Below are 23,263 nucleotides of genomic sequence, written 5' to 3'. Positions count from 1 at the left end.
TTTCAGACAGAGTATTTGGCTTTGGGAAAGCTATGAAATAGGCAAAATATGCTTTGAGTACCACTCAACCCCCTTTTCTTCCCTACTCTGCTCCTTTGAACCTTCCCTGTTTGTTCCAGGCGGGGGGGGGGGAGAAATATACACACACACACGCACACACACACACCTATATGTGTTCCTCCACATTTCCAAGCCTCCCTTCAGTTGCTTATTTTCTTTATTATCACATAATGTATTATTTGCTTCAGGGGTACAGCTCTGTGAATCATCAGTCTTACACAACTCACAGCACTCACCATAGCAAGTACCTTCCCCAACGTCCACAACAGTTGTTTAATTTTTTATTTTTATTATTTGTTTGTTTGTTTGTTTGTTTTAGAGAAGGGGGAGGGGCAGATGGAAAGGGAGAGAGAGAATCTAAGCAGACTCCATGCGCAGTGTGGAGCCCTCCATGGGGCTTGGGCTCACGACCCTGGGATCATGACCTGAGCTGAAATCAAGAGTCAGAAGCTTAACCAACTGAGCCACCTAGGCACCCCTCCCTTGTTTAGAGCCATGTGCATAGTTACATCCAACTTCAGCAGAAGTGTGGAGTATCAATTCCAGGGCAAGCTAAGAGCTTAGGAGCTAGTGTGCCTCCCCATCTCCCTCTTCCCCTGTTGCAGTGACTCTGGAAGCCATATATTCGAGATGGCATAGCTAATAGAAGAGCCCAGCCATCTGACACTGGACTGCGACATGAGGGAGAAATAAACTTTTACTGCATTAAGTCATTACTGCATTAAGAGCCTAGCATCTTGTTACCGCAGCATTGCTTGCTATTGTGTTTTGTAGAATTGCTGAATTCCCTGTTTGTATTCATGATCTAATAATTTTCCTTCCCTCTTCTTTCTGGCTTCATTACTATCCATGATTTTATCTCCTATATCACCTACTGATACATGAGATACCAGTTTTTCCCATCCAGGTTAGGATTGCATCCAGTCATTTCTGCATCTTAATGAAAGCATTTTTTTATTTCAGCCTGACAAGTTCTTAGGTCTTTTATCTCTGCAGACAGGGTCCGGTGTCTTCTATACTTCTTGCAAACCCAGCTAGTATGCTTAAGCTGCTATCCTAAATTCTTGTGTAGGTATATTGCTTCTATCTGTTTGAGCAAATCTCTGGGGGAGAATTCCTCTGCCTTGTCATTTTGCCAAAATTTCTGTCTTTTGCATGTTGTGGAAGATGGCATCTGCCCATTCTCTCATCTGCAGGTAGGGGGAACTCATGGCTGCTCAGGAGGCCCTCACAGAAGAGTGAATAATCTCCCCTCCTGTGTCCCAGGTTTCCGTCAGGTCCTTGTCCTCAACCTGTCTGGTCCCGGGCTGCTGGCATGTCCAGCGCCACAGTTCTGTGTTTTATCTCTGGCCTCTGGCAGGGATTCAAAACCCCCAATCTTAAAAGACCCAGAAAGTGCAGACCTGCTCCCCTCCCCCAGAGAATAACCGCGCCATACGGGCACCATTCAGTCCCAGAAAAGCAGTTGCAGGGCCACACAGGTGCGTGAAGCATATGGTGAATGAAACGCAGTGAAGAGTTGTGACCAGGTATCTGCCCTCTGTGCACACCTCTGTGCACGCCTGTTCCCAGATGTGGAACAGCCACTCAGTGGCGCCCAGCGGATATTTTGTCCTTGCAGAGGCAATATGCCCTCTTCCAAATGTACTGTGGGAAGGAGAACATTCTCTCCCAGTGTAACTCAGAGGATCCCCGCACCATGATGCCTTGTGCAAACCCTACAAGCTGCTCTCTCTTCCCCTCTCTGAGAAAAGGGCTCCCTTCCCTCCGCAGCCCTGTGGCTTTTCTCTCCTCCAGTTCATGGCTCCGAACCAAGCAACTGCCACATTCTCTCTCTCTAATTGTGCGGACTGTTTTCTTAATCCTTAGCTCCATTTCCTAGATGTTCAAAATGATATGTTGATCTGGCTGTGTTCAAGGGATGAGGCAAGCTCAGGGTGCCCCTCCTACTCCATCCTCTTACCTCTCCTCCCAAGATTTCATTCTTTTGATAGCTGAGCAATAGTCCATTATTCCACATCTTCTTTATCTACTCATCAGTCAATGCACATTTGGGTTCTCTCCATGACTTGGCATTTGTTAATAATGCTGCAGTAAACAACATCAGGCGGCGTGTATCCCTTTGAATCAGCATTTTTGCATCCTTTGGGTAAATACCAAGTAGGGCAATTGCTGGACCATAGGGTAGCTCTATCTTTAACTTTTTGAGGAACTTCCAAACTGTTCTCCAGAGTGGCTGCACAAGTTTGTATTCCCATCAACAGTGTAGAAGGGATTCCCTTTTCCCTGCATCCTTGCCAACATCTGTTTTCTGTGTTGTTGATTTTAATCATTCTGACAGGTGTGAAGTGATATCTCATTGTAGTTTTTTTTTTAAAGATTTCATTTATTTATTTGACAAAGACAGTCAGAGAGGGAACACAAGCAGGGGATGGGGTTAGTGGGAGAGGGCAAAGGAGGCTCCCCATTGAGCAAGAAGCCCAATGCGGGGCTTGATCCCAAGACCCTGGGATCATGACCTGAGTGGAAGGCAGCTGTTTAACGACTGAGCCACCCAGGACTCCCTCTCATTGTAGTTTTGATTTATATTTCCCCAATGATGAGTGATGTTAAGCATCCTTTCACGTATCTGTTAGCCATCTGGATGTTTTCATTGGCAAAATGTCGGTTTATGTTTTCTGTCCATTTTTTAACTAGGTTATTTGCTTTCAGAGTGTTGAATTTGATAAGTTCTTTTTTTTTTAAGATTTTTATTTATTTATTTGACAGAGAGAGATCACAAGTAGGCAGAGAGGCAGGCAGAGAGAGAGAGAGAGGAGGAAGCAGGCTCCCTGCTGAGCAGTGCCCTATGCGGGACTCGATCCCAGGACCCCGAGATCATGACCTGAGCTGAAGGCAGTGGCTTAACCCACTGAGCCACCCAGGTGCCCTGATAAGTTCTTTATAAATTTTGGATACGAACCCTTCATCAGATATGTCATTTGCAAGTATATCCTCCCATTCCAAAGGTTGCCTTTTAGTTTTGTTGATTGTTTCCTTTGCTGCGCAGAAGCTTTTTCTCCTTGACGAAGTCACAATAGTTCATTTTGCTTTTGTTTTCCTTGACTCAGAAGACATATTTATTTAGTAAGAAATTGCTAAAGCCAGTGTCAAGGAGGTTACTGCTTGTGTTTTCCTCTAGGATTTTGATGGTTTTCTGTCCCACAGTTAAGCCTTTAATCCATTTTGAATTTATTTCTGTGTATGGTGTTAAGGAAGTGGTCCAGTTTCATTCTTCTGCATGTGGCTGTCCAATTTTCCCAAAACTCTTTAGTGAAGAGACTTTTTTCCACTGGACATTCTTTCCTGTTTTGTTGAAGCTTAGTTGACCATATAATTGTGTTTCTCTATTCTGTTCTCTATTCTGTTCCATTGATCTATGTGTCTGCTTTTGTGCCAGCACCATACTGTCTTGATCATTACAGCTTTGCGATAGAGCTTGAAGTCTGGAATTGTGATGCCTCCACCTTGGTTTTTCTTTATCAAGACTGCGTTGGTGATCTGGAGGCTTTTGTGGTTCCACACAAATTTTAGGATTGTTTGTTCTAGCTCTGTGAAAAATGCTGGTAGTATTTTGATAGGGATTGCATTAAATGTATAGATTGTTTTGGGTAGTATAAACATTTTAACAATATTTGTTCTTCCAATCCTTGAGTATGAATTTTTTTTTTCATTTCTTTGAGTCATCTTCAATTTCTTTCATAAGTGTTTCATAGTTTTTGGAGTACAGATCTTTCACCTGTTTGGTTACGTTTATTCCTAGGTATCTTATGGTTTTCAATGCAGTTGTAAATGGGATTGATTCCCTGGTTTCTCTTTCTGTTGTTTCATTATTGGTATATAGAAATGCAACAGATTTCTGTACATTGATTTTATATCGTATGACTTTGCTGAATTCATGTATTAATTCTGGCAATTTTTTGGTGGAGTCTTTTGGGTTTTCTCCACAGAGTATCAAATCATCTGCAAATAGTGAAAGTTTTATTTCTTCCTTGAGAAGGATTTGGATGCCTTCTCTTTTTGTTGTCTGCTCGTTGAGGCTAGGACTTCCAGTACCATGTTAAATAGCAGTGGTGAGAATGGACATCCATCCCTGTCTTGCTCCTGACTATAGAGGAAAAGCTCTGTTTTTCCCCACTGAGGAGATATTAGCTGTGGGCTTTCTGTATATGGCCTTTATGATGTTGAGGTATGTTCCCTCTATCCCTACTCTATTGAGGGTTTTTTATCAAGAATGGGTGCTGCATTTCGTCAAATGCTTTTTCTGCATCTACTGAGAGGATCATATGCTTCTTATTCCTTCTTTTATTAATATGGTGTATCACATTGATTGATTTGTGAATACTGAACCCCATATGGTTTTATATATTCCTGCAGCCCAGAAATAAACCCCACTTGATCGTGGTGAATGATTCTTTTACTGTACTGTTAGATTTCATTTGCTACTGAAGAAAGTAAGTCATCACATTTTTGTTGAGAATTTTTACATCTACGTTCTTCAGGGATATTGGCCCTACTTCTTTTTCAGTGGGGTCTTTGTATTAAAATAAGCACTGGCCATGGTGTCCGGTAGGATTCAGGCCTGACACAGTGTGGGCAGATCCTTATGTGAAAGACATGGTCTCCCTAACTAAATGGTGACTAATGCCTCAAGAAGATCCTTTTAGGGGCACCTGGGTGGCTCAGCAGGTTAAAGCCTTTGCCTTTGGCTCAGGTCATGATTCCAGGGTCCTGGGATCAAGCCCCACATCAGGTTCTCTGCTTACCAGGGAGTCTGCTTCCTCCTCTCTCTCTGCCTGCCTCTCTGTCTACTTGTGATCTCTGTCAAATAAATAAATAAAATCTTTAAAAAAGAAGCTCCTTTTAGAAGAGTAGGAGGAGGCAAGGCAGATTAAATCTTTAAATCAGATTATCTATTTCCATGTTCCTCTGTCTAATTCATTTGTGCTGCTTCAGCCTTTAAGTTATAAAACAACAGGAGGCCAGAATGGTCAGTCTCATCTATAAATGAAAATAACTATGTCCATCTCAAAGGGTTGCTTGCCTAGCAACTTCTAACCATGAAGTATTTAATAAATGTTAGTTACTTTTTCCTTTCCCTCCCACGACATCTAGTATGACATCTTGTCTATAGTCAACGCTCAGCAAATGCTAATTGATTTAAATTAAATTGGTACTTAGTGGCTTAAAATACAAACTTAGGGGCACCTGGGTGGCTCAGTCAGACAGCAAGTCAGTATCTGACTCTTGGTTTCAGCTCAGGTCATGATCTCATGGGTCAAGAGACAGAGCCCTGCATCAGGTTCCATGCTTTGGGAAATCTGCTTCAAGATTCTCTCCCTTTGCACCTCCCCACACACGTGCAAGCATTCGCAAAGGCACGCGCTCTCTCTAAAATAAATAAATCTTTAAAAAATAAAGAAAATATAAACTTAGTTTAAGTGCTTATAAGGGAAAATCATGGAACCGTCACTAAACCTTTATCACTTGAATAGGTTTCTAGACAAAAGACAGGTTTAAAGTTAGTAAGAATGGTACCTCACCTCCATGCTCTTTTTTCCCTAATGTCCAATACTCTGGACTCCTCTAATTTTCCCCCTTTGCTATTGAAGTTAACCTATTTGCTTTTTGTCCCTCAGGACTCTGCTGCTTAATTCATGAGTTCCCAGTACAAAGTTCTCAAATCCTTAAGGGACCTATGAGGATAATAATGGGGGTCCACAACCTTTAGAATAATTCAAAAGGTCAAGTGGCATCCTACACCACCCACAGTCAGGTTGTAGAGGCTACCCCAAATACCCAGTTTGTTTCTGAACTATATCATCTCCATGTTACTTCATGCTATTGGAGGGTCTGATTATATGTACATCCGCCCTTAATTTTTAAAAAAATAATAAATGTGGCTTGTTTTGTAAACAACAACAACAAAATCTTTCAAAACACGAGATTGTAGTTGTTAAGTAGAGAAAAACAAAATATTTTTTGGTGGTAAAACATTTGTGATCAGCTATGTAACTGATATAATGCAACCCCCAAGTCATTCCTGTTAATATCTAGAAACAAGGAAGATACTGTCAATTGGAGGGAAATAAAAATCTACATTCTTATTCAGCAGCAGAAGGGCTTCATCAAGTCAGCCGGGCATGAGCCAACTTTCCAGGGAGGAGGGCTAGGTGGAGGAAAAAGAAAGCCAGAGTTGCAAACGAAACATCTTAGGTACCTTAATCTTAGAATACAAGTGAGCTTCTGGCTTCTGTCATCACTTCCAACCCAAGGTTTCTCTCACTACCTTTTTTCACTAGATAAATAAAGTTTTTTTAAATGTATTGTTTTATAGATCAATGACAGTTGCCTCATTTATTCCTATTGACATGTTAACGGAGTTGTGACTTCAACTGGAAATAATCTCATTAACATTTGCTAATTCCTAGTGGAGGTCTGCCTATCACCTATCCTCTTCTTTCACTTCTTGTGGGTTTTGTCAGCACAAATCCACGCTGTCTCTTCATCTTAACACAGTTTCCCCCTTCTTTCATGCCATCACTACCTCACAATGTGTAGTCAGGGTTGTGGACGGAAACAAAAGAATGTGGTTGAAGGGTTTTCACTATTGAAAGTTCGGGGGTTTTTTGTTGTTTTTTTTTTTTTAATGAGGATTACATTGCTGTCCCATGTCTTCATTGGTTATTAGTCTCCTATAATTTGCCAATAGCTCAGAAAGTTTTTGAAATCCTTACCTTGAGTGCAGAACAATAATATACCTTTATGTAGCAGTAGTTATGGAAATGATTGCAGGTCAAAACTTTTGGGGTAATACAAACAAGTCTCTCAGTCAAATGCTCTTTTACATCTAACTATGTTGTTTATTTGGTTTTTTGTTTTGTTTTTGTTTTGTTTTGTTTTGTTTTAAGATTCTATTTATTTATGTGACAGACAGAGATCACAAGTAGGCAGAGAGGCAGGCAGAGAGAGAGGAGGAAGCAGGCTCCCCGCTGAGCAGAGAGCCCGATGTGGGGCTCCATCCCAGGACCCTGAGATCATGACCTGAGCTGAAGGCAGAGGCTTTAACCCACTGAGCCACCCAGGTGCCCCTACATTTAACTATGTTTTTTATATTCAGAAAATATTTTCTTCCATAAAAATCAGGCACAGCATATTCCGTTAACAAGATTCTTTTTTTTTTTTTTAACAAGATTCTTTTTAGACGACAGGAATAAATAATAAAGATAGCATAGTTTTCTCATAGAATCAAGCCAAATTAACCACCCAAATAAAACACTTTCTTCACAGTCTTTTTTTTAAGTATAATACTTATCAGGTATAAACTATTTCATTGTCTAGTTAGGAGAGTTTGCTCACCCAGAATACATTTATTTGCAGTAGTGTGGTATTTTAAGTGGGTACTTGGTAATACTTGGTAAATGTTAGTTCTACCTGCTCTTCTAATTCAGCCACCAAACAACCTTGAGAAAGTGACATAATTTATCTGAATTTCATTTTCCCTCAGTAAAATCTAGCTGGTTATATCTGCCCTATGAACTGAGGATTCTTGTGAGAAAAATGAAAAAATTTTAACTGCAAAGTATTACATAAAGATAAGGTGGTACTATTTACTTCCTGAAAGCGCTGAGGAGGAAAAACAAACTAGAAAGCATAGCAAATAAACCCCCAAAACTCTAGGGGTGTCTGGGTGGCTCAGTAAGCTGATCATCAGATTTTTGGTTTTGGCTCAGGTCATGAGATCAAGACTCAAATAGGGCACTGAGCTCAGCAGGGAGTCTGCTGCTCCCTCTACCATTACCCACCCTTGCCCAAGCTTCCACTCTCTCGATCTCAAATAAATAAATCTTTAAAAGAAAGAGAGAGAGAGCTCTCCCTATCTCAAGGATGGGGGGGGGGGATCCAAAAACTCTAAATAATAATTGTAAATGTTAAATAATAACAACAAATATGAATGATTTAATCCATTTTTTCAAAGAACAGATACAAATGAAATTATTATTATTTACTTCTCATCTAGATGAGCCATTGATATTAATCTTTGGTATTTCTCTTTAATGATTCTACTCTGTTACTTCTTCTAACTCCATTCTTAGCCAAACAAAGAGTAAGCACCAGTTTTCAGGAGGCATCTGTTTTGTGTACTATACTTACACGCTTTCTTTTTTCTATAGTGAGCACTTTCTCAAAATTTCATTAGCTACTGTACTTGAAATAGAGACAAGGGGAGATGGAGATACAATGACATGGAGCTTCACACAATCTGTGACATGAGATTGTCAATGCAGCATCCCAAGTCCCTTAAAGGTTTAGACCCAGCATGTGACATACACCTAGGATTTAGCAAACCAGTAAAACACTGAGTGAATCTGAGGAGAGCTCTCCTGCATCTCAATCTACACCTAGGATTTAGCAAACCAGTAAAACACTGAGTGAATCTGAGGAGAGCTCTCCTGCATCTCAATCTTCTTTCCCCATCTCACGTCTTAATCAGTTTATCTCTCATTTCCTTTTTACACAGGAACTTTCATGAAAAAATGGCCTAATGACGAAGAAAAAGTACAGGAACCCCTCAGATAGGCTTTTCCTTCAGATGCCCCAGATGGAGTATGCCCCATCAGCTAGCTAGTTGGGGAGACTACTACTATCCCTACAGTCTTACCGTTTTCTTGCAATGCCACAGACACCAGGTTCTACAAAAAGAAAAGTAAAAGCAAACATTAGATTTGATAAGAACAGAGAGATGATAAAGACAGCATCACAAATCAATAAAAAAGAGACTGTGAAAAGTACCTAGGGGAATGGCTAAGTTAAATATGTCACACCATGTACCAAAATAAATCACAGGTTAATCAAGGAGTTAATTTTTTTTTTAATTGAACTGGAGCTAAAATAAGAGAATATCTACTTAATCACTAGATTTTAATCTGAGTTAAAGGTGACAAGAGAATACAGGAATAATATAAATAAAAATATTTAAAACTTAAAACTTTTATGTGCCAAAAAGTAAAACCTGAAGAGGAAATGAAAATATCTGGCAGCACATATGACAAAGGCTTAAACTGAGATTATAAAAGTATAGAGGAATAAGAAAAACACCGAGGTATGTGTCAAAACTTGAATGGACGAAGGACAGAAATTAAATTCATATATGAAGACATAAACACGCATATAAAGACATACAAATAAAAGTTCACTCTTGCTTGTAATTAAAACAATGTAAGTAAAAAAAAAAAAAAACAATGTAAGTAAAGAATGAGATTTTTTTAAACTATAAAATTAGCAAAAAAAAAAAAAGTTTTGCAGAGGATAATGAAACTAGATGGGTAAGATGAGATGAGTACTCTTTTGTACTGCTGTGGAAACCTAAACTAGTATACTTTATGAAAAATGATTTGGAAGTATAAGTCAGCAAGGCTGACATCCTTAATGTAATTCTACTTGTAGAAATGTACTCTAAAGGGGCACCTGGGGGGCTCAGTCAGTTAAACGTCTGCCTTTGGGTCAGGTTATAATCCCAGGGTCCTGGGATCCAGCCCCACATCGGGTTTCCTGCTCAGCAGGGAACATGCTTCTCTCCCTCCCTCTGCCTCTCCCCCAGCTTGTACCTCTCTCTTTCTCTCAAACAAATAAAATAAAATCTTTAAAAAAATTATTCCAAGCAAAGCAAAAAATCGATGCACAAAAATGTTCACTGTGGTATCAGTGGAAAATTGGATACATCTTAAGTGTCTAAAACAGAATAAATGGTTAAGAAAATTAAAAATCATGGTTCAGGGGCACCTGGATGACTCAGTTGGTTGAATGTCTGACTTCAGCTCAGGTCATGATCTCAGGTCCCTAGATCCAGCCCTGCATTGGGCTTGCCACTCAGCAGGAAGTCTGCTTCTCCCTCTCCCTCTGCCCCTACCCTTGCTCATACTCTCTCTTTCTCTGTCAAATAAATAAATAAAAATCTTTAAAAGAAATCATGTTCCCTGGTTGGCTCAGTTGGTCAGGTGTCTGACTCTTGATCTTGGCTGGTCTTGATTTCAAGGTCATGAGTTCAGGCCCACACTGGGGCTCAGCATCGAGCCCACTTAAAAAAAAAAAAAATCATGTTTAGTTTTTTGCTAAATGTGGGAGAACATAGATCATACGGGCCAAGTTATGTAAAGGCCTATTATAATAGGCCTCATAAGGACAGCTCGTTCCAGTTTTTTTGGTGGGGGGAATTTTTAATCACATCTGAGAGTTCTGAAGTACCACTGCCTACCCTCTGAAGTATTTTAGGTAAAGGAAAGTGGGTGTGCTCTGGCATCAGACAGGCACAGCTCAAGCCCCAGTTCTGGTACTGAGCCATACAAACTTTGGCAAACTGCTTAACTTCCCTGAGACCCAGTTTCCCTTTGTAGATAGGAAGGTAACGGGTATATCTGTATAAAGATTAGTGACATATATGTGAAGTACCCTGCATATCGTAGATGAGTGGTGATCCGAATCATTAGTGACAACTTCAGAGTGTCAATGTGGGAGCACTGCAGGAAACACAGCAACCCAGTAGTGACTGGGTTTCTTTCTACTATGCGCAGCATGATGCCAGTGTTGAGAGAACAAAAGTGAGTAAGATAAGTTCACCTCTCAAGGAGTTTACAGCATAGTAGTAGATAGGTTACAAACTTTAAAAAGATGGAATTTTTGAATTGGGATGTTTTCTATTACTCTACTTTTTAAAAAAGATCTATCTATTTATTTTAGAGAGGGGAGCACAGACAAGTGGGCGGAGGGCCAAGAAAGAGGGAGACAGACAGAGAGAAGCAGACTCCCCACTGAGCATGGAGCATGATGCAGAGCCCTGTCTAAAGACCCTAAGACCAGCACCTGGACTGGAATCAAGAGTCAGATGCCCAACTGACTGAGCCACCCAGGCGCCCCATCTATTACTCTACCTTTTAAGGCTCAGCTGACTCAGACCTAAGGAAAAGGGGAGAATGGTCTACAAATACTCCCCTAGTGTCCAGTCATAATGTCACCCATCACAGATGCAACACTTGTTCCGTGGATTTTTAGTGTTTCACCAAGCTTGGTTCCCAGCTTCTATACACAGGTCAGAGAGTCACTATAACACTGAATCAATCCTAAAAACACTTCTACAAATACTGATAATATGAATGACTAACATTTCTCCCATAGGCAGAGATTGCACCTTTTTTTTTTTTTTTTTAAATTTGACAGACAGAGATCACAAGTAGGCAGAGAGGCAGGCAGAGAGAGACAGGAGGAGGAGGCAGGCTCCCTCCTGAGCAGAGAGCCCAATGCGGGACTCGATCCCAGGACCCTGAGATCATGACCTGAGCCGAAGGCAGAGGCTTTAACCACTGAGCCACCGAGGCGCCCCACTTTTTTATTTTTTTTAAACAGAGGAAGAGAGGAGCAGAGCTCAGAGAGGGAGAGAGAGAATCTCAAGAGGCTCACACCCAGTGCAGAGCCTGATGAAGGGCTCAATCTCATGACCCTGAGATCATGACCTGAGCCAAAATCAAGAGTCGGACACTGAACAGACTGTGCCACCCAGGCACCCCTTGCACTCTTTATTTTAGAAATACTTTTGATGTTATTTTACCAATTGGTGGGACAGAATAGTTCTCAGGTGGCTAATGTCCCAAGCAAAACATTGTTACAACGGTTTCCAAATTTGTCTGCAGATTAGAACCACTCTGGGATTTTTAAAAAATTGTGGAGCCCAGGTCACACCCTAGGCCACCATCTTTGGAGATGGAACACAGGCACTGGTATTTTTCAAAGCAGACAATTTTAGGCTCTGCCACAATATTGTTTAATGGGTAAGACTACTGACTTTGGAATCAAACAGGCTGAAACCAAATCCTGCCTCTAATCAGACAGAGGAAAAGCATTTCAGACTGAGGAGATGGCAAGTATAAAGGTCCTGAGGTGGAATCAAGCAAAAAACACAGGAAGATAGCTGGTCAGGGTGGCTGGAGGGAAGGGAGCAAGCGAGGGCAGCAGGATTTGTGGTTGGGCCAGAGCCCGGTGAGCCTTGCAGGAGTCAGGCTTTTATTTAAATGCTACCAGAAGGAAGTCCCTGAAGGATTTTGAGCAAAATGATGAATACCAGCCTCCTCTAAGAGATAATCAAAACATTATGGCTGCAGTAGGCCCTTTAAATGTTGGTATTTTATTCTGTATCACACAAACTACACCACTCACATTGCCACCTACAGCTAAAAAATGCCATGACCCAAGCCATTTGATGGAAAAGGCTGCCATCTGCTGGGAGAGAACCTCATGAAACCCGCTCTTCCCTGATGGCAATGATGAAGCACTGTCCGCTGTGAGTTCCATTGCAAGCAGAATAAAGCATTTTGTGATACAGAAGGATGAAATGTCTAAGTATAACTGTTCTCCACTTGGTCCTCCACTCTGCCTCCTAAAGAGCCCATGTTTGAGATGTTCAGCCTCGAGCCCTGGGTTGTACTGAATGGGGTACCACTGACCTACAAAGAAATGGCAGGAAGCCTCTCTCAGAAGAGGGGAGAGAGAGGCAAGCAGGAACTTGAGAGAAATAGAAGAGGTATTTTTGGAGATAAGCTGTCATGAAGATTGGGACTTGGGAAAAGTGGTGTCTCAACATTTTTAGTAGGTTTCACTTTATGATCGATGGTACAGTTACTTGCCTGTAAGATACTTCAGTAAGATCTACTTTAGTTAGTTTTCAAGGCTTTATGAAGTAAAATCTGTGCTTGCTCTATATGCATTATTGTTCTAGAGACTGGCCGTGAAGCAGTCCACTTCCACACTGGGTATGACAACGTAAACAGACAGTGGGATATTCTTCAATATGATGTAATAAGCCATGTGATCTATCACTACTGTTTATTCTCCTAGGCACCGCTCCCTGGCACTGTGCTCTCCCTACTGTCTTAGCTCAAGGTCACAGGCAAGAGATAGGAGACTGAGGTTGAGAAGGCAGAGGCAGAAAAAGGCCAAGTCCTTCCATCTGGTGAAACGACAAGAGCAACAGAAACCAGGGACTTCTGCGCAAACTAGAGCTCAAACTATTACATTCTCCAGCTAACTATGAAGCTGGGCCTCTTCTCATATGTACACTTTTGTGACCCTTTTCTCATATTTCAAATCTATTTTTCATGTTCTTTTTTACTCGATTTCATCTATGTGAAGACAACACTGGCAACCTGGGTAGTTGCTAAGAAAGCTGGATGTATAAATCACGCCAAACAGCAGGATAAATTCTGAACAGATCAAAGATTTAAATGTTTTTAGGAAAAAAAGATTATAAAAGAAAACACATGGGAAATTCCTTCATAACCTAGAAGGGGAAGAAGGCCTTTCTAATTACGATTCCAAACAGAAGCCATAAAAGAAATGATTGACAAATTTTACCATAAAAACATTTTTGTAGAAGAATAAAATGAAATAAAAGCAAGTGAAAACAAGGAGACCAACAAACAAACAGAAAAACAAAAAACAAAAAACAAAAAAAGGTCATACATATCCTAGACAAACAGCTAATCTCCTTGTAAGGAAGAAAAATACCTAGCAAGTCAAAAGGGAATTAGGCAAAGGACATGAAAAAACATGTATCAAAAAGGATGCTTAATGTTATCCACATAGTAAGATAAATGTAAATTAAAACTTAATTGATACACTAGCTTTTTATCAATTAAATTTTTTAAAAGTCAGAAGTTTAACCACACACTACAACGGTGAGTCTATAAGAGAACAGACACTTTCATTGCCACTTTCATTGGACATACAAAATGCATCGACTCCCATGGAAGGCCATTTTGTTAAATCAAGTTCCTAGTGTGGGGCATCTGGGTGGCTCAGATGGTTAACGGTCTGCATTCAGCTCGGGTGATGATCCCAGGGCCCTGGGATTGAGCCCCGCATTGGGCCTCCTGCTCAGCGGGGAGCCTGCCCCTCTGCCTCTGCCTCTCTCCCCTGTTCATGCTCTCTCTCTCTCTCTCTCTCAAATGAATAAATAAAATCTTTAAAAAAAAAAAGTTCCAGGTGTGTTTACCCTCCAGTAACCCACTTCTGGAAATTTATTCTAAAGGCACACCTGTATGATGTGTACTAAATTACATCATGTACACGTTTATCTATTACAACATTGCTTGTAATAACAGCAACATCCTGGAACAAATGAGGTGTTAAACTCGTAGTGGCACAACTGTGCCATAAAATATGAAGCACTGGATTTTTTTTTAAAAATGAGGAAACTCCCTATGTAGTTATTTGGGAAGTTATACTGTCAAGTGAAGAAGAGGATAGCCTGTGCTACTCTTTGATAAGAAAGGAGGAACACACACATAAGCTTGTACAGTATTTTCTTGTATTTATATAAAGATGCATAGAAATGAATGAAAGTGGCTACTTGTAAAAGGGGACAGAAGGACAGAGTAGGAAAGCAGAATTTCCTTGTAGTCCTTTTTTTTTTTAGATTTTATTTATTTATTTGACAGAAAGAGACACAGCGAGAGAGGGAACACAAGCAGGGGGAGTGGGTGAGGGAGAAGCAGGCTTCCCATCAAGCAGGGAGACCGATGCAGGGCTTGATCCCAGAACCCTGGGATCGTGATCTGAGCCAAAGGCAGCTGCTTCAGGGACTGAGTCACCCAGGCACCCCCTCCTTGTAGTCTTTTGAGATTGTTTTGTTTTTTTCATCATGTAAATGTCTTACAAATTTCAAAAGAGTTTTAAATTAAAAGTTTACTCAATATGATTTCCCTCCATACTCCCACACTTGCCTGAGATTCTTTCTTTTAAATCACTTCCCTAATCCCTTATAAATCCAAATTAAAGGGAGCCTGGGTGGCTCAGTCAACTAAGTACATCTGACTCTTGATCAAAGTTCAGGTCTTCATCTAAGAGTTGTGAGTTCAAGCCCCACACTGGGCTCCAGACTGGGCATGGAGCCTAAATAAATAAATAAATAAATAAATAAAACACAAATGAAGTACCCTTAGTTCTGTATACTTTGAGAGTAAATATTTAATCTCTATTTCAGCCTATTTTAGGTAAGTACCTTAAATGAATACTTTGGTCCTATTTTTTTCCAAGTCTTTCTTCTCCATTAAAAGTAGAGGTTAGTATTGCCATTCAACTCAGGAAATTAAGTGATTGTGCTGTGGGATACTCCAATCTCCTTTACTTTGTATGCTATGTGGATGTGTCACTGTTACAGATGTGTTTAGCCTCCCCAACCACACTGACAGTCCTTCAAGGATGGGATCCTTGTCTTACTCATCTAAGGCTCAGTGTCTGCACCCTGATAATAGTAAGTACCCTATAAATTTCAAGAGGGACACTGAAGATTAGGTGATGATACACTAGTCAGGTGTTAGATGATGGGCCCTATTCTATAATACACATTTTAAAAATAAATTCACAACCAAACTGCCATGTGTCAGTCATCTTTACAGCCCCACAGGGCACAAAGAGTGCCTTAGCAGATGTGCAACAAATGTTTGTTGGAGGAAGGAATTTTATTGAGCAGAAGCAAGGTGACATGCTGACTAAACATTTCCTAATATTTACATGATTTTATATAAATATTGTATAAATATGCTGGATACTTATTAAGCTTTACTGAGGGAATTAATGTAAAGATAGGATTTTTAACCAACTGAGCCACACAGGCACCCAGTAAAGATGGGATTTTTAACAAGGAAAATCTAAAATCTAAAAAACAAATGGGTAAGATAGGAAATTTTAAAGTAGTATTTTCTAGGGGCACCTGGGTGGCTCAGTCGTGAAGCGTCTGCCTTCGGCCCAGGTCATGATCCCAGCGTCCTGGGATTGAGCCCCACATCCTGCTCCCTGCTCAGCAGGGAGCCTGCTTCTTCCTCTCCCACTCACCCTGCTTGTGTTCCCTCTCTCGCTGTGTCTCTCTGTCAAATAAATAAATAAAATCTTTAAAAAAAAAAAAAAACAGTGTTTTCTAAAGCAGAGTCTGAAAACTTTTGAGAGTCTCATCATGAAGCTACTTCTGAGAGGGTTTCTACAGACATCATGAACAGGGAAGGCCCTCTAAGACTAGGCTTTCCCACCTTTTTAAAATGTGGACTGGCAGAGAAAGACCAGTAACATATGATTTCACTCATATTTGGAATTTGAGAAACAAAACAAATGAACATGGGGTGGGGAGAGAGAAGAAAACCATAAAACAGACTCTTAACTCTAGAGAACAAACTGCTGGTTACCAGAGGGGAGATGGGTGGGGGATGGGTGAAATAGGTGATGGGGATTAATGAGTGCACTGGTGAAGAGCTCCCGGTATTGTATGGAAGTGCTGAGTCACTAAATTCTACACCTGATACTAATATTACACTGTTTGTTTTGTTAACTAACTGGAATTTATTTTTTTTAAAGATTTACAAAAAAACTTTTTTAAGATTTTATTTATTGAGGCACCTGGGTGGCTCAGTGGGTTAAATCCTCTGCCTTCAGCTCAGGTCATGATCCCAGGGTCCTGGGATTGAGCCCCACATCAGGCTCTCTGCTCAGCAGGGAGCCTGCTTCCCCCTCTCTCTGCCTACTTGTGATCTGTCAAATAAATAAAATCTTTTAAAAATATATTTATTTATTTGAGAGAGAGAGAGAACATGAGAGGAGAGAGGTCAGTGGGAGAAGCAGACTCCCTGCTGAGCAGGGAGCCCAATGTAGGACTCAATCCGGGGACTCCAGGATCATGACCTGAGCCGAAGGCAGTCGCCCAACCAACTGAGTCACCCAGACGCCCTTAAAAATTTTTTTTAAGTAATCACTACACCCAACGTGGGGCTCAAATCCACAACCCAGAGATCAAGAGTCACACACTCCACCAACTGAGCCAGCCAGGCACCCCATAACTAACTGGAGTTTAAATAAAAACTTGGAAGACAGAGAGACAGATAGATAAATAAATAAATAATTTAAAAAGAAGAAAGAAAATTAAAATGTGGACTGGGACCTGAATAGGAAATAATCATGAGACAATTCTGGAAAAATAATAACCATCTAGGGAGAGGAAACCACAAATACAGATTCTGAAGCAGGGACAAATATGGAATTGGCCTTTTATAGAACAGAAAAGAAGCCAGTATGACTGGGGCAGAATAAGCAGGCAGGAATGGAAGGGAGTGAGGTCAGAGGGCCCACGGAATTCTAGATACTCCTGCAAAGGTCTGGTTTATCCTAAGAGCAATGGGAAGCCACAGGCAGGATTATATAGTAAGGGTGGCATCCTTACTTTTTAAAATAGCATCCAGTTTGACCAAGCCCCCCCAAATCCACTATTGCTCCCTAACTCCCCTTCCTTCACCTTCAAATCAAATGCTTCCAATGCAAGTTGTTACTTTTTCTACTTCTTGAATTCATTCATTTCCATTGGTACACCCTCACCCCAATTATAGCCATTTCTCATCTGGATTTCTAGATGAGCTTCTCAAGTAGTCTCTCTGATTCTGTGCATTTCCCCTGAAATCTATTTGCCATTTTCTGGAAGCATTCAGTTGGAGGAGTGAGGGAGGAACAAGACTGGGAGAAAAATCAAGACTTCTATCTCAAAGTATATTATTTTTGTGATGCCTATGATATATCCATGGAGATGTCCAGTAGGCAGTTTGAATACATGAATGTGGGACTCAGGAAAGAGAGTAGAGCTGGAATGTGTAAATTCAGGAGGCAGCAGTATAGACATGCTATTTAAAGCCGTTAAGTGTACATATGACAGCCAGGGAGGGAAAAGTGAAAAAAAAAAAAAAAGGAAAGGGGTCAGAATGGCGCTCCTTAGAGCTCAGGAAAATAGGGAGGGCTCAGCAAATGAGCCCAAAAAGCAAACAGTCACATAGGTGATAAACTGAGGGACTGTTGTGTCACAGAGGTCAAGATTAAGAGGTATATGTGTCAAGAAGGGTGTGGTCAATTGTATTAAATGCTGCCCAGAGGTTAAATAAGATAAAAATACTAACACCACTACTAATAATGGCTAACATCTACTAAGCACCTACCAGTACCACAATCGGCCTCTAAATGCTTCACATGTATTAACTCAATTAATTTTCTTAACAACCCTAAGGATAGAGAAGGAACCATTGCACTTGATGACAAAGAGACTGAATGAAGAAATCGTTCATTTAACAATAATTGTTAAGTCCTAACTTGTTCCAGGCACTGCTTGAGGCATTGAGGATGAAACAGTGGAAAAGGTTTTTTGCCCTCTGTGAGCTAAACAGTAAACAAACAGACACATAATATTGTACAGTCAATAAGTACTTTAAAGAAAAGGAGCAGGCTAGAGAGTGTTCTTTTTGACAGAGTGATCTGGTATATCTTCGTAAGGAGACAAATACTTGAGGGATGGGTGTCCTGCCAGAAGAAAAGTCAAATGAAATGACTGCGAGGTGGGAGCAAGGAGGCCCACATGGTTGGAGAGTAGAGATGGTGGGACTTTTGAATGGGGAGGCAGGTGGGGGCCAGATCATGTGGGGCACTGCAGGGTTGCTGAGGACTTTAGATTACCAACCATGTGAGATGAGAACCCACTCTCGACAGATGAGAGCAGGAGAGTTGCATATAATTAATTTATGTCCTAAGACCCGTGACCACCGTTTGAACAATAAACTGGAGTGGGGCAGGGGAATGGGGCAAGAGTAGAAGCAAGAGCAAGCTGAAAGCTACTGTAGTGGATCAAGCAAGAGATGATAGTGGCTTATAAAGATGACGAAGCTTTAGGGGCGCCTGGAGGGCCCAGTGGGTTAAGCCTCTGCCTTCGGCCCAGGTCATGATCTCAGGGTCCTGGGACTGAGCCCTGCATCGGGCTCTCCGCTCAGCAGCAAATCTGCTTCCCCTCTCTCTCTCTCTGCCTATTTGTGATCTCTCTGTCAAATAAATAAAATCTTTTAAAAAAAGAAAGATGATGAGGTTTTAGATGTTGATAAGTGTTCAGTCACGATATAGCTCAAAATTAAGGACACATTCAATTTTACATGCCTACCAAGTACTCAAGTAGGGATATTAAATAGATAACTGGTTAGAAAACTCTGGAACTCAAGGGAAAATTTTGAGAAGTTACCAGCATACAATTAAAACCATGGAAGTGAGGACGTTGCCTAGGGAACAAGGAAAGTTCTAAAGAATCTAAGAAAACGAGCCATCTCTCACTTCAACCTAGAGGCTGGGAAGAGGAGTTCCTGACTCAAAGAAAACTGAATCAGATAAAATTGATGAGGTAGGAAGACAATGAAGGCATGTAAAGAAGGACTTCCAAGAAAGAGGGAGTGAATGTGTCAAATGAGTAAGATGAGGATGAAGAATTAACCATTGATTTTGGCAAGGCAGAGGTCATTATGACCTCAACAAGAGCAACTTCAGTCAAGTTAGAGGAGATGAATGTTAAAGTGGTTCTCAAGAGAATGAGAAGTGAGGATATGGAGATAATTACAACTGTTTTTGAGGGATTTCCTCTAAGGAGTAGCAGAAGAACAGGAGTGGTACATGAAGGGGCACATGGGATTAAGGGAGGGTGTTTGGTTTTAAGATGGGAATTACTGCTGCATGTTCATGTGCTGAATGACCCAGCAGAAAAAATAAAATGATGCTCATTTTAGGAGCAAAGAGCTTAAAGTTAGATAGGATGGGATCCAACACACAGGTTGAGAGAATGGCATAGCAATAAAGACAGTTCATCCACCATTAACAGGAGAAAAGGCAGACTATATAGGTACAGATGCTTGTAATTTGATAGATTCTATGTTGGAAAATGAGTTGACAGAAGAAACGTAGTATGTTTGCCAAGCAGCATTGAGAGCCCACTTGAATTTCAAAGTCATTAATTTAAAATCAGTCAGCAGGACGCCTGGGTGGCTCAGTTGTTAAAGGTCTGCCTTCCGGTCCTGATCCCCCACCCCCACTCCTGGGATTAACCCCCACACATTAAGCCCTGCATTGGGCTCCCTGCTCTGTGGGAAGTCCGCTTCCTCTCTCACTCCCCCTGCTTGTGTTCCCTCTCTCACTGTGTCTGTCAAATAAATGAATAAAACCATGGACTATCAAGTGAGTAAAGGGAGACGGTAGACAAAAGGTGGTGATACATAATTGAAGTTTAATAGCATCAGTAGGTTAAAGGTCCTCCTGAACCTGCAGAATTGACAGAAGGGGTACAAGGAGGAGTGAGTGAGTTGGAAAGATAGGGCAGAGTTAGAGATTAGAGCCCTTGAAATAGAAATTTTGGAAATAGCATAGCAATTGACATTACAAAGGCTAGAGAAGTGGATGCCCAAGATGGGGTGAAGGACACCATCATTCAAAGTGAGGAGGTCAAAGAACTGAGAAGCCAAGTGAATCATCCATATGGATACTGAAATCTCCATGCATGGTAACAGGGTTGGTGGTGGAGAAAAAGGCAGTAAATCAGAGCATTTTCAGTGGAGTGGAGGGAAAAAAGAAAGCTAACTAGGTGGGTTGAGGAGAGAATAAGGAGTGGGAAAATGGAAGTGAGTATAGACAACTTTTTGGACAAGTTCTGTGATGAAAGAACAGAAAAATGATGGCTATGGTAGGAGGAGGAGGGGTCTGAAGAAGACATGGGATCAAGGGTTTTTTCAAGATGAAAGGTTCTTGAGAATATGTTTATAGAGTATAAGTAAGCATTCATGGGACTGATGCATTCGAAATGGAGAAATTAAATCTGTAGGAGAGAAGGGGGATGATGGCAAGAACATCATCATGCTTCAGGAGACAAAAAGCAAAATCCAAAGCAGAGTGGAGAACTTTGCTTTTCACAGAAAAAGGCACAATTGTTCTTTGAAATATGTAAAAAGAATACATAGATGTAGATTTGGGTAAAGAATACATAGATGTAGATTTGGGTAAAGAAATAGATTAGTGGGTAAGAAAATAAGAGAGCTCGGGGTGCCTGGGTGGCTCAGTTGGTTAAGGGTCTATCTTCAGCTCAGGCATGGTCCCAGGGTCCTGGGATCGAGCCCTGCATGTGTTTCCCCACTCAGTAGGGTGCCTGCTACTCCCTCTCCCTCTGCTGTTCCCCCTGCTTGTCCTCTCTCTGTGTCATATAAATAAATAATTTTTTTAAAAAAGAAAAGATGAGAGCTCATGACTGTTTCTATTTCCTCAATAAAATAGGAGACAGTCTTTAGCTGTTTTGGGGGGTTGAAAGTGTAACATTTGGAGGAGAGTAAAGAGGACAGTTATCTTCTCAGAGATTAGGAGAATTTACCAGATGAATAAAGTGGGCTAGCTAGGAAGTACCAAGCAACCACTAAGATGTGTGGTCAAGAAATCGAAGTAAAAGAAAAGGTATCATTGTGGGATTTTGTTGCGTAAGAGTCAGCTGCTCAGGTGTAGGCAGAAGGTGGATGGTTAGGTTTAACCAGGGTTGGGGTTTTGCTTGGAGAAATATGGTGGGTAGCCAGAGTCAACAGTCAAACCACAAAATGGAGGCTGATAAAGAGGAGCCAAGGAAAACATGAGATTAAAAGTGGTCAGCTGAGGTACTGGAAGCCCAATGTGGACAAAGAATTGTTTAGGGTGGGATCATCAATGAAAAGTCCTAAGTGAACCAATGTGGTTAGAGCAAGGGATATTTATACCCAAGACTCACTAGCCCCCTAAGGTATCTTGTGAACTTGTTGAGGACCATAAACATTTAGCAAGTACACTTTGAATTCCTGCTCAATGAGTATTTTGTTCCTACAACTTTAACAATGTAATATCCTCCCTTCAAGGATGCCTCCCTTTAACTGGGGAGAAAGAGCATCGTAAGTGCTGTAACAGAGATAATGTTCAAAGTGGCAACCCAGAGTAAATGCAATGACTAACTATACGGAAGAATCAAGAAGAGCTTCAAAAAGAAGTTACAGTGAATAATCAAGGACAGCTAAGAGGTCATCAGGGGGAAAGAGAAGAGAGTGAAGAAATTCTGTTTCTCTCATTTACCAAAGTCCTCAGTTACCCATCAGACACACATAAGGTCCAAAGATAGATGACTGCAAAGCAGCAGGTAAATGACCCCAAAATCATCTTTCTTCAAATGAGCTCTTGCACGCAAGCATTCACATTCGGACTCCGGTTCCCGACAGGGCGGGATGGCGGGGTGCCTCGGGAGGGGCCCCCACACCTACCGCTCAGGGAAGATGGCGGAACCTTCGGCGGGAACCTGGTCACCAGAGAAGGGGAGATCACCATGGCGGCAGCTCTGGGAAGCAACTGGACTTCGTAGGGCCTGTGGAGCTCTCGGGGAGCATGGGACTCCTGGGGTTTATGGGGCTCATGGAGCTTACGGGGCTTGCGGGGTGCTTGAGGCTCGTAGGCTCCGTGGAACTCATAGGGTTCGTGGGGCTCATAGGGCTCGTGGAGCTCATAGGGCGCGTGGGGTTCAGATGTCTCCTCGGGCTCATCAAACTCGTCCCATTGGTCTGGGGGGCTCTGCTTGCTGGCCTCTTCAGGCTCCTCAGGTTCCTCAGACTCCTCCGGCTCCTCAGGCCCCTCATGCTTGTGCGCCTCCAGGAGCCTCAGTACTAAGGGCTTCCGAAGGGCTTCGGAGGGAGCGGATATTTTTCTCGCGCCACGCCCATCCGGAAAGGCAGAGGAGTCTAAAAACTCCTCGTTCTCCATCAGGGCTTAGGAGCTCCAGCTGCGCACCGCGCTGATCGTCGAGGGGCGGCGCAGGCGCGCTCTGTGTCTTCCGCGGGCCGGGAGGAGCCCCGCCCCGCCCCACCCCCGCCCCACCCCAGCGACTCGGTAAGGGGCCCTCCTCGCACTTTCTCCGGTTGCCAAGGGGACGCGTCCCGCTCTAGGCGCCCGTCGGAGCCAAGGACCAGGCAGGCTCCTGACCCAGCCGTTCCCTGGGTTAAGGGCAAGGACTCTGGAGTGCTTCCCGTTACCCAGGCCTTGGGGACAACATAGCAGCTTCCGGTCTAGTTATGGCACCGCAGGTCCCTGTTGGGTTCAGAGGTTCTGTGGCACCGGTTCTCCAGAGGCCTTTGTTTCTTAACCGTGCTGACAGGAGTAATATTCTAAGGCCGTGCTGACAGGAGTAATATTCTAAGGCCCTGGATCACTAAGATTGACTGCCATCAGTTTCTAATAAATGCACAACAGTCATAATGTGGGTGTGAGAGATGGGCGACACCAACATATCATC

At 41.9% G+C, this 23,263-nt stretch overlaps 1 protein-coding gene across 2 annotated transcripts in view; it reads right to left on the bottom strand.

Annotated features, from left to right (window-relative positions):
- Positions 1 to 22,851, bottom strand: part of THEGL (theg spermatid protein like) — a 51,381-nt gene extending 28,530 nt beyond the window's left edge. Inside the window, exons 1-2 of one of the 2 annotated variants that reach the window (XM_004775483.3) lie at positions 22,242 to 22,851; positions 8,762 to 8,792 (exon numbers count right to left, since the gene is read on the bottom strand). In XM_004775483.3, coding sequence (XP_004775540.1) covers positions 8,762 to 8,792; positions 22,242 to 22,734 — 524 coding nt within the window. In that variant the 5' untranslated portion in view covers positions 22,735 to 22,851. The remainder of the gene's footprint in view (positions 1 to 8,761; positions 8,793 to 22,241) is intronic. The other variant, XM_004775481.3, reaches the window with a different exon arrangement.
- Between the last annotated feature and the right edge of the window lie 412 nt (positions 22,852 to 23,263).

This window comes from Mustela putorius, unplaced genomic scaffold (assembly GCF_011764305.1).
Source record: "Mustela putorius furo isolate JIRA1106 unplaced genomic scaffold, ASM1176430v1.1 tig00000430_pilon_pilon_pilon, whole genome shotgun sequence".
NCBI classification, from domain to species: domain Eukaryota; kingdom Metazoa; phylum Chordata; class Mammalia; order Carnivora; family Mustelidae; genus Mustela; species Mustela putorius.
This window is presented reverse-complemented; position numbering and strand designations above follow the sequence as displayed.